This window comes from Rutilus rutilus (assembly GCF_951802725.1).
Source record: "Rutilus rutilus genome assembly, chromosome: 25".
Lineage (NCBI taxonomy): Eukaryota > Metazoa > Chordata > Actinopteri > Cypriniformes > Leuciscidae > Rutilus > Rutilus rutilus.
The window spans coordinates 20,399,333-20,413,414 of NC_140229.1; the positions used below are offsets into that span (position 1 = coordinate 20,399,333).

Below are 14,082 nucleotides of genomic sequence, written 5' to 3' on the forward strand. Positions count from 1 at the left end.
TGCACATCGAATGAATGGGACCCTTTTCACAGACTGTGATGTTGTTCACAAGTTTTTGCAGTCATCAACAGCGTAAATCTTGCAAAGATTTATATATTTTTTTAAATGTATGTACATTTATAATACTATACTTTGTATTATATTACCTTTTAATCAAATTACTAAAAACTAGTTAACGCTGCTGTGAGGGTGTTTCTAAAACAGCGGCTGTGGGAGTGAAGGTAAAAGTTAACATCTTTTTTCTCTTCTGACTGCCGTTATCAATCTCTCTCTATTTTTTTTCCTCTTTTTGAAAGTTGTGAAAACACTATTGTGGAGTTTTTCTTTTGCTATTTGAGCAAATGAGAACACAAAAAATATATTTAATGTATTCTCTCATTCACCGCTATAGAATTGTACCAAACTATGACGACTTCCGCTTCTGAGAAACCTGGAAATGTGAAAATGGTCATTTCCCGTATCCGACCAGGAGATGTCGCCCGCAGCTGAATCATCCATCCATCCATTTTCCAAACCATGCTCCAGCGTAATATCATACAGGTATACATTCCTTTTTTAACTAATTATTCAATTGTTTAATTACATAGTTTCCATGACAGAGTTCAAGATAAAATGATTATTAAACAGCAAGCACAAACTGTGCAAAAGCGGCAGCGCTTCCGGCGCTCTCAGTGTCCGAATTCACTCACTCGTTTTCATTCACTCTTTCAAGTGAACTATATTAGTGGACCAATGTAGGGAATAGTGAATGAGGGTATAGGGTGCGATTTCAAACACAGCCCTAGTTTGGCATGGTTATTGATTGCTTTGTTCACCTGTTTCTTGTTCAGTTTGTTTTCTCCTGTGTATTTAAGTTTTAACCCCTCAGTTTAGTTCTACTCACTGTCCAGTATTGTCTTTGTGTTTAAGTCAAAGCTGCTATGTTTGTCTACTCCTGCCATTTTGGATTGTATCATTTGTTTTTGGTTTATTATTAAAGTTATATGGCTATGATTATATCCACCATCTCCTCCTCCTAGGCCTGACAGGTCGTGACAAAATATATACATTTTTAGAAAAATAAATAAATCACACAAAACTGTATTCAGACACATCCCATAATGTTACAAAAATAACACAACAGCACACTAACCCCCGGTTTCAGACGAGGCTTAAGCTAGTCCAAGACTAAAATGCATGTTTGAGCTGTTTTAACTGAAAACGACTTGCACACTGAGATATCTTAAAATACATCAGTGCCGTTGTTTTGTCTCAAGATGCACACTAATATTTTTTTTCTAAGGCTACTTAAATGTCCTAATTGAACTAAGGCCTAATCCTGCATTTAAACTAAGTCTGTGAAACCAGGCCATAATATTTATTTTAACCACCTGTGGCCAAACATTATTTTATGAAATTTAAGCATCATTTGTTAATTATCATAATGTGAGAATACCAAGTCAGAATACAAATAAGACAAATTCACTTAATGAGGCTGAGTGTGAAGTTTATTCAAGTAATTTTCATTTCATATATAAAATGTGTTGCAGTAATATGAGTATCTGTATATAAATATCTACTTAGAATACACAACTAAAGCATCCCTCTAGCACACACAAAAAGCACATTTAGGGTAAAAAAACAACAACAATGTGGATCAACATCTGAAGGTTTCATTTTTATATTTGATCAGTCTGAGAGAATGATGCTTAAATTATTTGGGGAATGTGTGGTATCAAACTGTGGCGGATTCTGGAAAAATAACCAACATTTTATCCAGTTTTTAGGAGGAATCCAGCACAATATGACCCTGGACACTTTGCTTAATAAATTCAAAGCAACAAAACAAAAACGAAAAAATTAATAATGCAATTCACTTTAAAACTGTATTTATGCGTCAGGTTTTTATATTGTATGGCATAGTCAACACTAAAATGCCCTGCTGATTATTGGCTCTCACAAACAGGAAAGTGGCCCATGACCGCTGTCCATTTATCTGTTCACTTTGTCGCAGGTTTTTATCATCAAACTATCATTTCCTATTCCTTGGGATTATTTTGTAGATTCTTAATACCTGAAATAAACCAAAAACATGAATACGTTACATTAAACTAGATGCAGTTGCCCTAGTCATTCGAAATACTTAAGGTATACTCACTGCGAAATATGACATCCTGAAACATAAGCGTAGTTTCCGGTGTAACGTACATCACAGCGCACAATATTGTTAGTGTAGTCCGACTCTGGCACCTGGTAACTGGGATTTACACTAACCTAAACCAGAAAGGGAAAAAAAAGGCTGGAACTCAGGAACAAGATATTTCTTGAATACAATAACTCTTAATGCGATTAAGGCCATAAACCTTGAGGATGTAGTTTCCAGGTTTCACATCGGTAATATCTATCCATTGGCAGTCGATGTCGGCATTGTAAGTGTCGTAACACCCTGGACTCAGACCCTGGACCAACAACAACAGTATACTTTCAGCACAGAGACATGTAAAATGGTAAAGGTATGTTATTTGGGTTGCACTTTATTCTTACCTAAGAAATACTGGGTAATATAGGGTAACTATGGGTTACGGTTAGGTTTAAGGGTAGGTTCAGGGTTAGTGCAGAGTGTATTATACAGTTATTGTAATCACTATAATGAGTACATAGTATGTACACGTGGAACAGGACTGTAAAAAAAAAAGCGCTACCGTTATTTGATGTACCTTGAAGTATAATGGAAAAACCAAGATATATTATTCATACAGAATCATTGTATTTTACAAAGTACCATGGTATTACCATACCATGCCATCATTGGCCCATGGTACTGCTATAGTAAGGTTAATCGAAAAACGACCTGAAACTGAAGTTGCGATAGTCTTTTCTTCTCTATTATGATGTATATCCATCTTCTCAAAAATGAAAAAATTCAGGCTGAACTTGATTTCATCCATGGGGAATTGATTGGATGGTTGGGTTTGCTATTGGTTGATCTCATGTGAGTGACAGGTTGCTCCGCCCTCAGAGAAGAGAAGAGATGTTGCTGCAAGAGGGAGGGGAAATTATTTTGATTGAATATTACGAGGGCACATGAATTTAAAAAATAATAATGATGGATACATTTATAATAAATAATGCAATGTTCCATAAAAAAAAAATGTGTTTTATCTATTGTTTGTGTTTATTGGAGGAGAGTTGTAAGCTTAGCAACATGCTTAACAAGCTTAGCAACATGCTAACCACAAAGTCAATCGAAATCAATTGTGAGTTGAGTCTGCTGTGCTTTTCATGAGAAGAACTATCTTTATAATTTAGAGTTGCTACCAAAACTGAGTTCTCCAAATCCATCACATTTGAGGTTTCACTTCAGTCATAGAAATATAATATATACATAAATAATGACTTTAAAGTTACCATGATATCAAAATGGACAATTCTTATTTTTCATGGAATATTGCAGTATTTATTATAAACGATCATGTGCCTCGTAATCTTTAATCCAAATATCTTCCCCTCCCTCTTGCAGCTCATCTCTGTTCTTCTCTGATGAAGTGTTTACTGGCGTGAGGGCGGAGCAACCTGTCACTCACATGAGATCGACCAATAGCAAACCACAACCCATCCAATCAATTCCAGGTGGACAAATCAAGTCCTGCCCCACATTTTTTCTTGTTCCAGAAACTGAATATATGTCACAATCACAATATGCAACCTTCGTTTCATGCCGACTTTAATAAATGAGCGTGACCTGAGTGTGGGAGGTGCAGGCGAATCGTCGGTAGTAGCCATAGTCACAGGATGTGTCCTCAAGACAGAAACTGGCCTTGTGTCCCTCTGCTACTCTTCTCTGAGAAGTGGCGTCCAGCAGGTCATAATGGCTGAACTCGTCCATGCTGTGGTAGTGCCTATAGAGACAGCAAAATATATCAGGTTATTATCATGCATGACTTTCAACTGGTGCATATCAAATTTTGCCTGCCTCTGGGAATCGCATTGATAAGTGGGCTAGTTAATCGACTTAGAATGCCTGCCATTCATTTTCAACGCTTTAATCCTATTGATGAATTTCCTTAACACTGGGACATGTATCAGATGTTCAGTCAGAGAGGAATGTCATGTGGAGCCTTTCCAGATGGACTTCATGGCCAATGTGTGAGCAAGAATTTACACCACGCCAGAATATGCTTAGTTCACCTCAAATAGTTTCAGTGGAGCCAGTGAAATTGTTAAAAGGACAGTTCACATGATTTACTTTTACTTTTTCATGATGGTTTTTTTCTTTTCAAAATGAACATTTTAGGACAGTTTTTCATGCGTTTTTCCAAGCAATTACAATAAATGGGGACTTTAGAGCTTCAAAAATGCTGCAAAAGCACCATAAAAGCTTCTTAAGCCATTCAATAGCTTTGTATGAGGAACACACTGAAATTTGAGAATCACTGCTACCAGATCATTAGCTAATGTTTCCATCCATCTATTTGTATGCAAATTTTCCGAGCCAAAGTCCGTCATCAAAATAATGCTTTGGTATATTGACCTCCCAGAAGCATATCTCACGATTGCGTTCCCAAACACCAGGCATCCGAACACAAAATAACATAACAGCAGTTGTTTCATCTTCGCTCTCTGAGACGCAAGTCATTTATGATGTAGGAAAAAGAGAAGTGGCTTCCTCGATTGCAGCAATTTCCCAGGAAGAAACGATTTTGTTCTCTTGAACACATGGGATGAAATGGTGTTTTATTCGCAAATGTTTTATGCAACATTCCAATTTTGCATAGTTGGCCTATAAGCAGGGCCTAAAACTAACTTTTTGCCATACGTGCCAATTGCCGGTGACTAAGGAACATTTTTAAAAATAAATATTTTTTTACCGGCCATGAAACTTTGGTTATGACAAAATTCACAATTCTCTATTACAATTTCGATAGGCTACCACAGCTAAAACTACTAGCCTAACTAATATAAATTAAACAGAAGTAAACAGAATTAAATATAAGAACAAATAATCAACTACAAGCAATAGCACAAATAAATACAGTAGAACAAATATACAAGTGAAATAAACAGTGCTTTTCAGGTAGGTCTAACAGTAGTTTTCAGGTAGCCTACAGAAATTATGATTAATCAAATGTAAAATAACACTGCATAATCTTTACTGTACAACTTAAAAAGATTAATCCTTATTAAAGTGACAAAAGTTGTTGAGTCAAGAGCAGTGAGTGATTTTTTCTTTGTCCTTTGTTGTTTGATTAACAATAAAATCACAGATAGCAGCAGGTTTATTAGGCTGCTGTCACTTTAAGAGCTAATGCCGGGATCGAATATAGTTTAATGCATGCGTTTTATTTCTCAACTGTTTGCGTTCACTTAAGACATAACCGACTACGAGAATACTTGCCAAGACAGGGTTTTTTTGTCCGTTCAAGAGCAAGAAGGAAAGAGAGCTCAATTCAGGATTTGCGTGCTGTCTGAGGCTTTCTGAGAGAGAATGTCCGTTTCGGATGTGAGAGTAACGAATTGTGTTCCCTTTCACGTCTTCTTGAATATTTAAATTGGCAATGCTTAAACCTTCGTGACAATGCAGTGCTGGCTTCGGATTGAAACATATTAATAATTCAGATTTGTGAACAAATCTTTCAGACTGTTTTTGTGAACTGGATTACACAGTGATTCGTGAACTGAATCAATGATTCATTGAATTGATCCAACTCAAAAGAAATCAGTCATTGCTACACAAATGGTATCAAGACTAATTTATGGTGTTTTGCATCATATTTGCAGCTTGAAAGCTCCAGTCGCTTCATTGTAATTGTATGGAATAAAGCAACCTGTACATTCTTCAAAATCTTTCTTTTTATGTTTCTCAGAATAAAGACTGGTATACAGGGTTTGACTGAGTAAAAGATTCAAAATGGGTAATTTTTTGGTGAATGATTTCGGGAAAACTGCAGCATAGCCAAAAAAACTAAAAAAACACACTTAATCATATTGGATGATTCAATAGCCCCAGTGTAAAGAAGACAGTAAGAAATAAATAAATAACAGGCAAGAAAAGCAGAAAACGATCATATTATGACACGTCAAATAAATGCAAATCAGCCCACAGACTTTACGCCCCATTTATGCGCAAGACCTAAAGTGTATACACTGGAGCTTGTCCAAATGTACGCCGTAGTTGGTGGTGAGACACGGCTTACTTCATGATGAAACTATGCAGTGAGCTATTACTGACTCAACTGAAGTATAAGCAGCAATACCGGGCCTCTGCTATGTGTTTTCATTTAGACAAGAACACAGACCCTTTTCCTTGTAAAAACAGCACCACCAGCACTAGATTGAGATATCCCTCAGATAAAACACTCAAATCATGATAGAGCCGCAAATGAGCTTCACAGTCTTGCTTTTCGCTAAGGAATTCAGTTCACTGCATCATATCTTTAGAGTTCTTAATAGTGGTCTGTGATGCATTACTTAAAGGAGTAGTTAAAGGAGTGATAATGGCAGTGGATTGCAACCAACAGATTAAAGCTCAAAACTAGACATTTATTAATATAACTCCGATTGTATCCTCTAGGATGGCTTGCGGGTGAGTAAATCATGTGGTAATTTTCATTTTAAAGTGAACTACTCCTTTAAGACACAAGTGAGAAAACTGCAGAAAATGCTGCAAATGGTTGGAGCTGTCAGAATCAGACTTACTGATGGCAGCTGTGCCATTCCCAGGTGTAGCGTGGCCTGCTGGGAAGAAAGTCGGAGGTACCTTGGTTCTTGACTCGCTGCGGGAACCTCAGCAACATGCGTGTGTCGTAGTCTCTCACGCTGGACCTGTATGCAGAGCTGCTCAACAAAAACAGCCCAGCGGTTACAGAATATCAGACATTCCTTGAGTTTCTCATATTGTCCTAACAGCTTTCAGAATGTGTTTCTTGGCCCCCGTGGCCACATTTCAAGAGCACATGGAACAACTACAGATGCACGTCTCCAAAGAAACACTCCTTTTACTGGACTAGACTGTTCTTGTGTGACCCGGTAATGTGTTTCGCAGTCAAGCATGTGATCATTTTTCCATGCAAACAGCTTTATGTGAAGTTTGTTTGCAGAGTTTCTCACTTCCCATCGTGGCAGGACTTTCGTTTAATTTTTTTTCCCTCTCACAGAGCTGGTTTGAGTTATTGGATGTTCCTACCACATGGGTTTTAAATAGGTTCTCATGACTCATCTGTTACACTCGGAGGAATGCGAGTGTACTAACTCTACTTCTGTTTTATTTCAGTAATAATACCTCGCCAAGCAGTTTTCCTCAGCGGCGCATCTGAGATTGTACATTGGAACCCTCTGCACGTAGGCAGACGCTTGAATGTAGTACGGGTCTCCCACGAGATCAGGAAAACCTATGAAACACTGAAATGTTTTATTAACAGATACAAGAAAATGCACAGAACTATAAAAATAACAGCTTAAACCAGCATGGCCACCTGACAAATGCCCCAAAACCCTCTTAACCCAATGCAACCAGACCACCCTGACCAGCAAACCACCATAGCCGGGGTTTTTTGCTGCAAAGATGTCATTATTTTAAACTGACAGTTTTAACTAAATTAAAAACGCCTAATTATGCAATTGAAATAGAGGTGCATCCGATGACATCATGCACTTTTTTTTTTTTTGAGCACTCACTTGGTGCCAAAACTTCTAAACACTTTTTTAACTTTATAGTTTTCAATATAGCTCCAGTGATAGAGTTTTCATTTTAGCCAGTAGGCTAGATGGTGGACAGATTATGAAGTTTCCGACCTGATTTGAATCCTCAATAATCACACTGTAAAAAATTATATGATCAATTAGTTATGACAACATATGTGTTTACATTGCTTTAACTCATCAAATTTCAGCAATTTTCAACTTCTTTATGTTACACAATATTCAACTCATTTTTTTAAGTCAGTTAAAAGTAATTTAAGTTGAGATGACTTAAACAGTAGATTGTACTTAAAAATGTAAGGCAGCAAATGATCAAACAGGCACACTTATCAAACAGATAGATAGATAGATAGATAGATAGATAGATAGATAGATAGATAGATAGATAGATAGATAGATAGATAGATAGATGGACAGACATACAGACAGACAGACAGACAGACAGATAGATAGATAGATAGATAGATATGTCCTTACCGTGCTGGAAGTATCTTGTGCCATATCCTGGACGCTGTTCAGGACGGGGTCTCTCGTACGTGTCATAATAGTTATAATACGGGTTGTCCGGATCAGTAGACTTGTATGGGTTGTAAGGATCATCTCCTACCATCACTTCATCGTCCCGCGCGGTTCTGTCGGTGCCGTTGACCGATGTTTGCAGCTGATCCGTGTGATTCCTGCGCCCGTGCGATCCTCTGGCGCGCGCTCCATCGCCACCTGATAACCAGCTAGAGGCGCCACCGCGCGCACCGATACCTGACGGCAAACGCGCGGACCCGCGGCTCTGGGAGGCTCGTGAAGGGGAAGATGAAGAAACTGAGCCGTCGGTTCTCGTAGCCGCATCATCATTGCGCACGATGGCTATCGGCCTGGCTTCCGTCTCCTCTTTCTTTCCGTCTCGTTTTAACGGTGGCTGATACTCAGAGCCTTGACTTAATATACTAAAGAGTTTGCCGTTGTGCTGCCATTGTATGGTTTGTCTGAGAGCTGCCGCACCAGTGTTGCCCTGACGCTGAGAATGACCCGTTTGTACAATGCAACTTAATAAACACACATGCGCAAAGGCGTAAATGAAGGTGTCAATTAAACTCGTACTCATTTTTATTTAATTGGATTCTCCAGTTCTTCTGCTTGTCGATGTTCCAGTAACTGTATTGGGGGAACAAGAAACTGGGCTAAGTTGTGCTCTTTCATAAAGCTAATAAATGAAAATAATAATAATAATACAAATAATAAATTAAATTAAATAAAGTGAGACTTACATAACGGAAAGATGAGATCTCAGTGCGACCTCCTATTGCTCTGCATTTGGACTAACTGATGCGCAAGTGTAAGAGGGAGGAGGAGCTGATTTTTAAAGTTTCTTGTTATACAAGCTCCGGTAACGGTTCTTATGAAAGCTGCAAAACGTGAGATTCAACATGGTCAAAAATAAGGCGAAAACATGCAAAGAATTTTTTTTCTTACATCAGTGGAAAAATATTTCGTGCAATTTTCCTCGGTGCAGTACATTCCCAATCCTCACATAAAATGAATTTAAGATAAAGATGTTCGCGATAATAAAAAAGGAAACACCTTTTAAAAATCTATGTAAAAACATGTGCCATGTATTTTTTTTTTTTTTTTAAGTATAGGCTATTATAGCCTATACCAAATAATGATATAGCCTACCATTTTCTAAAAAAACTAAACAATACTTTACTTGCTCCTTGAATACATTAATCATTATTTTCCAACATATTTTTTCAAAGTTAAAACCATTATTAGGTTACATTATTAGTATGGTTACTCAATTTGACTTAAAAACGCATTTTTAACAAAAATCTAAATATTTTTAAACAAATGGAATGACCCTGATACAGTCATGTCAGTCTAAATTATCCCTCTTTATTTAAGGTTTTGTTGTCATATTGCTTTGATTTTATAAATAAATAAATAGCCTACATAAATAAATCCAAACTTACACCAAGATACTGTATGTTTAAATACTTTTTAATTAAAATTTTTAGTTACGTTAATTTCTTACTTTTTATATTTTTGAATACAGTCCAGGTAAAAAAAAAATATATATATAAAAAAACACATTAACAAAAGATGTTTGAGGAAAGATTTGGTTTTCATGTTGTGTTGAGACAAATCCCTCTCAGTCTGACTTTTGGATGAACCTTTAAGAGGCACATTCTTGGCACAAATGTCTCCACATGTCATTGTTCTCATAGAATATGGCCTGCAATTACACTATGTTGTCTGTTCGGGAAGTTGTTGCTCATAAAATAAAATCCGTTTTTTACTTTCCTCCTATCACTTTCACGAAATCCTTTGATACTTTCTGCCACTTCTCTGAAAAGTGAAAGCAAAGTCATGTGTGGGGCCTTCACAGGTTTACGAGGTGCTACTTTAAACATCACATGTGCTTATAGCTACAATAGGAGCTCCATGTCTTGTTGGAAACTGTTCTACGTTCGTCACATGATGCACTGTGTTTATAATGTTCAATCATAAACGCACCTGGGCCACCCAGACCTCAACATAGATCCACTCTTTCCTTCAACTGCTCACATCTGACCCAACTACTGCTTTATACTTTCCCATGAGCAATGCATCCTATGGCTTGCATGATTGCAAGTTAGAAGAACTTAATCAATGGTCTTGAAATTCTGTGTCTAGCCTCTTAAACCACTCATAACCAGTGACCAACCACAAGGACCAACATTGCAGAGCTTCCCAAAGTCTTTTTCCCTCTCTTTCCAGTGGACCAGCAGAGAAAATCCTTTAAATTTAAGGGTTCGTTGAACGTGGATCATACATTACATAGATGATATTTCATTGTGGCCTTCGCTCTGAGTCAGTGTAAATGAAAGCTCTGGTAGATGAGCGACTATATTCATCATCCACGAGTGCAGTCAACTTCCATAATGCGGACACTAGAGGGCACCTTTGTCTGGTTACTCTTCTTGACAGACATGCTAAAGATTATCTTAAAGCAGAGGATTATATGATATTTTGTATCCTCAGTTCTGTGAATGTATTTAGGACAACTTGGAGATGCCCAACTTAGTTAAAATAAAAAGTTAAAATAATGCAAATGAGGAAAATCACAACATACCTTTAAGAAATAAGGTAGGAAATGTGGTGACTATATCACAATATAGTTTGGCCTTGTGTAAAATAATTACCACATAACAAAAAATACATTAAATTAATCAAGATATTTTTTAAATATCAAAATGTTCCATTTTATTATAATATAAAATGTATAATTTATTAATAATATTAACATTTTTTTTTTTTTTTTTTAACAAACTAAAAAAATAAAACATCTTTCCATGCAAACTAACCTGCACAGTTATTTATTTTATTGAACTGGTGATTCATGCCACAGCTGGAAAGCTGCATCGACCAATCAGCATCCGGGAATCTGTTTTATAGTCTGCAGCATGTTATGTGTTAAAGCCATGCCATGCAATATGTTCTCCACTTGTGTCATCAAAGTACCCATCAATCAGTTGAGTGTTAAGAACTGCATCAGTTAAACGTTTGATTTATTATAATGATCAAGAGAAAATCTATGACACGCACACATGAACTCAAAAATGGGCCTTACATATGAACATTATGACCTCACTGAACCGCTTGCGTAAGCTGAAACGTGCCAGCAAGGCTAATTTTGCACAAAAGTGGACGTCTGCCCAAAAGTTCTTGGAGGTACGCGAGTCTTAGCAGTTTGAAAACGCTGCATTTGGTTTTAGAGGCTATGACAAGAATACAATGAATGTAAAGTAGGCTACATGACAATAACACCTTAAAATGGCAACATATTATAAAACAAACCCTAAATTCCTGTCCTCCTCCATAATCTGCTGGCGCATTCAAAGAGATAAATAAAAGTGGTTTTCTTCACAAGGCCTCAGGTGGCGTATTCAAAGAATGAAGCTCTAAATATCTGGCTCATGTTCCACAAGGCCAGATTTAAACGTTTTAATAAAGCCTTGCGTTCCAGTGCAGCTGCCGTGTTTTTGAGAAATAAACTAGAAAACACTTTGTACTCGTCGTCTCAGAGCCACATGAGCAGAACCAGCTGTACTGGGTCACTTTTTGTTTTTCGTACATCACCCGGTACGTTCAGCGCCTGGGCTTCCCTTTCCTCTGGCAGCGGTCGCTCCTGCTTTCCTCAGACAGTAGAACCACATATGAAAGTAATTAACCTAGTTCCTCAGTCCACGTTGCTTGCTTTCTCTTCAATTGATAGGCTATGCAGTCTAAAGCGTCTGGTGAAAACACAGAGACGGCCAAAAGGTGGTGGTCACAGGTAAAACGCAATGTGAATCATATATCTGTGGGTCACATTTTCACAGATAAAAAAACGGGCCATTATCAATAGTAGGCCTATAGCGGCACATGAAATCTGCTTGGAAAACATTTTCGCCCTGAGCGATGGTTAATGTGAACTTACTTTTAATGCCTAGCCTACAGGAGCAACACATATGTTTGAATCACGTCAACAATAAAATATAGAACATGTTTTTTTGGTTTCCAAAAAAATAGTCAAACGGGAGCCAAATAGGCTGCTAAGGGTATGTTTACACGACGTACTAAAACCAGAAAAGATTTTCCTTTGCATTCGTGTACAGACGACAACATTGTCAAAACGAACACCGTTCACACGGATCTGCGAAAACGACTAAAAACGTTTGATGGCGTTATAGACCTTATGTAGCCCCGCCCCTTTTCAGCGCTGCGCTCGTTGTCTTTTGACTTCCGGTCTGTATTTTCGCAGCGATTTTGCGTTTATTAATGAACGGCTCGTTTTAAAATCTTCCCGGTTGACTGACATTTGTTAAGTCATCTGCTTTAAACATTACAGTCCTCATGATAACTTTCGTTAACTTTACATTAAGTAAACCCACTTCAAAAGCTAATTACTCCTGGACAGCAGCGCCATGGAAATATACAGAGCGACCGCAAAAACGGAAGTTCAAAGACAATATTCTAAAGATGGCGGCGCCCTCGTTTCTCTGGTGCATAATAAGGTCTATACGCATGTGCATGATGGCACCGTTTTCACAAATTCATGTTTTTTTTGGTAGTTTACACGGAGAAGTTAAAAGTAAACGTGCACTTCGAAACACATTTTCAAAAGTTAGTGTTTTTAGGCCTCCAAAATGCTGTTGTGGTGTAAATGAAAGGCCAAAACGCAGAATTTTTTTTCCATTTGTAGTTGAAAACTGTGTCGAGTAAACGGCCCCTGACATTGGGGTCGTTTTCACGACACAGTTTTCAACTACAAACGGAAAACTTTTTATGTGTTTTGGCCGTTCAGATACATGACAACGGAGTTTTGGGGGTCTGAAAACGCAACCTTTTAAAAGCTATAGATTAAAAAAAAATACCGTTATCATATCCGTGTAAACAACATAAATGTGAATTTGTGAAAATGGTGACGGCATGCGCATGCCTATTTCGTGTTTCCTTACAAAGTGACATCGCCATCTACTGGCCTGGCATGATTAATACAACGGATTTTAGTCATTTTCGCAGATCCGTGTGAAAAAGGATCGTTTTGAAAACATTGTTATCTGTTCCATTTATCAGTACATTTAGTACATCGTTGTCGTGTAAACGTACCCATAAACCCATTAATCGATTTCCTACATTACAGAGGAAGATCTTGCTCTATATATTCCTAATATAATATTAAACAAGAATCAAATACATTAGAGGAACGTTCTGTAGGCCTACTTCGAAATTAGCACATGAGCAGACTTCATTAACTTATTAAATGTGAGAATTTCTTCTTTTTTTTTAAATCTAACATTAGACTGCCCATAAATTCCTATAATAAAACCTTTTTAAATAACTTAAATCATAAATGATCTAATATAACACATCTATACTATTTGTAGACTATCCAAATAAAGTTGTAACTCGACACAGTTTGAAAAAACACGCAAAAACAGCAGGTTTCCATTACTCAGAAGCAAGGAGCAAAGCCTTAACTGGTATACACTGGACTACGTGGCACTCGGCACGTGTAGGCTGGATTGGGAGAGAATTCATCGAGAGAGAATAAGGGGAGGAGTCCCTCTCTTCTTTAGAATAGGGAACATCTTCCCATCTCCTTTCTAAACATTTCTGTCATGCCCTTTCGGCCATTTTTGAATTCCCTCATTATAAATCCCACTGAATAGCAGCTGTTTATGAGTAGGAGTAAACCACAATGTTATCATTGGTGGTGACAAAAGAAGAATTCAAAGTTATCCCAGACTTTTGGCTAAACATTTCCACAGAAATTCTTGAAGTCGGGCCTTGTTTGTGTCTTTCCACCCCCCTCTTAATAGGGTGATAATGTAAGTTGTTTGATTGAAAGCAGCAGAAGAAAATAGTGTTTAGTCTGCTAATAATACA

The 14,082-nt window shown here is 37.5% G+C and overlaps 1 protein-coding gene across 2 annotated transcripts; it reads right to left on the minus strand.

Annotated features, from left to right (window-relative positions):
- Positions 1–1,467: 1,467 nt before the first annotated feature.
- Positions 1,468–9,014, minus strand: loxa (lysyl oxidase a). Of its 2 annotated transcripts, XM_084400827.1 has the most exons (8): positions 8,940–9,014; positions 8,155–8,826; positions 7,259–7,367; positions 6,676–6,813; positions 3,722–3,878; positions 2,343–2,438; positions 2,138–2,253; positions 1,468–2,053 (listed from the first exon to the last, which is right to left on the minus strand). In XM_084400827.1, the coding sequence occupies exons 2-8, from the start codon at positions 8,774–8,776 to the stop codon at positions 2,047–2,049; spliced, it is 1,245 nt and encodes a 414-aa protein (XP_084256953.1). In that variant the 5' UTR covers positions 8,777–8,826; positions 8,940–9,014; the 3' UTR covers positions 1,468–2,046. The 2 variants fall into 2 exon arrangements, with proteins under 2 accessions (XP_084256953.1, XP_084256954.1); XM_084400828.1 differs by lacking the exons at positions 7,259–7,367; positions 8,155–8,826; positions 8,940–9,014 and having other exon boundaries at positions 1,471–2,053; positions 6,737–7,050.
- Between the last annotated feature and the right edge of the window lie 5,068 nt (positions 9,015–14,082).

Bases quoted from the DNA above. Each gene is read 5' to 3' on its own strand.
- loxa (XM_084400827.1), bottom strand. From the start codon at position 8,776: ATGAGTACGAGTTTAATTGACACCTTCATTTACGCCTTTGCGCATGTG. The intron at 7,368-8,154 runs GTAAGGACATAT...AGTGTTTCATAG, and splicing joins CACAAGATACTTCCAGCACG to GTTTTCCTGATCTCGTGGGA. The intron at 6,814-7,258 runs GTATTATTACTG...TTTGTTGAGCAG, and splicing joins GAGGAAAACTGCTTGGCGAG to CTCTGCATACAGGTCCAGCG.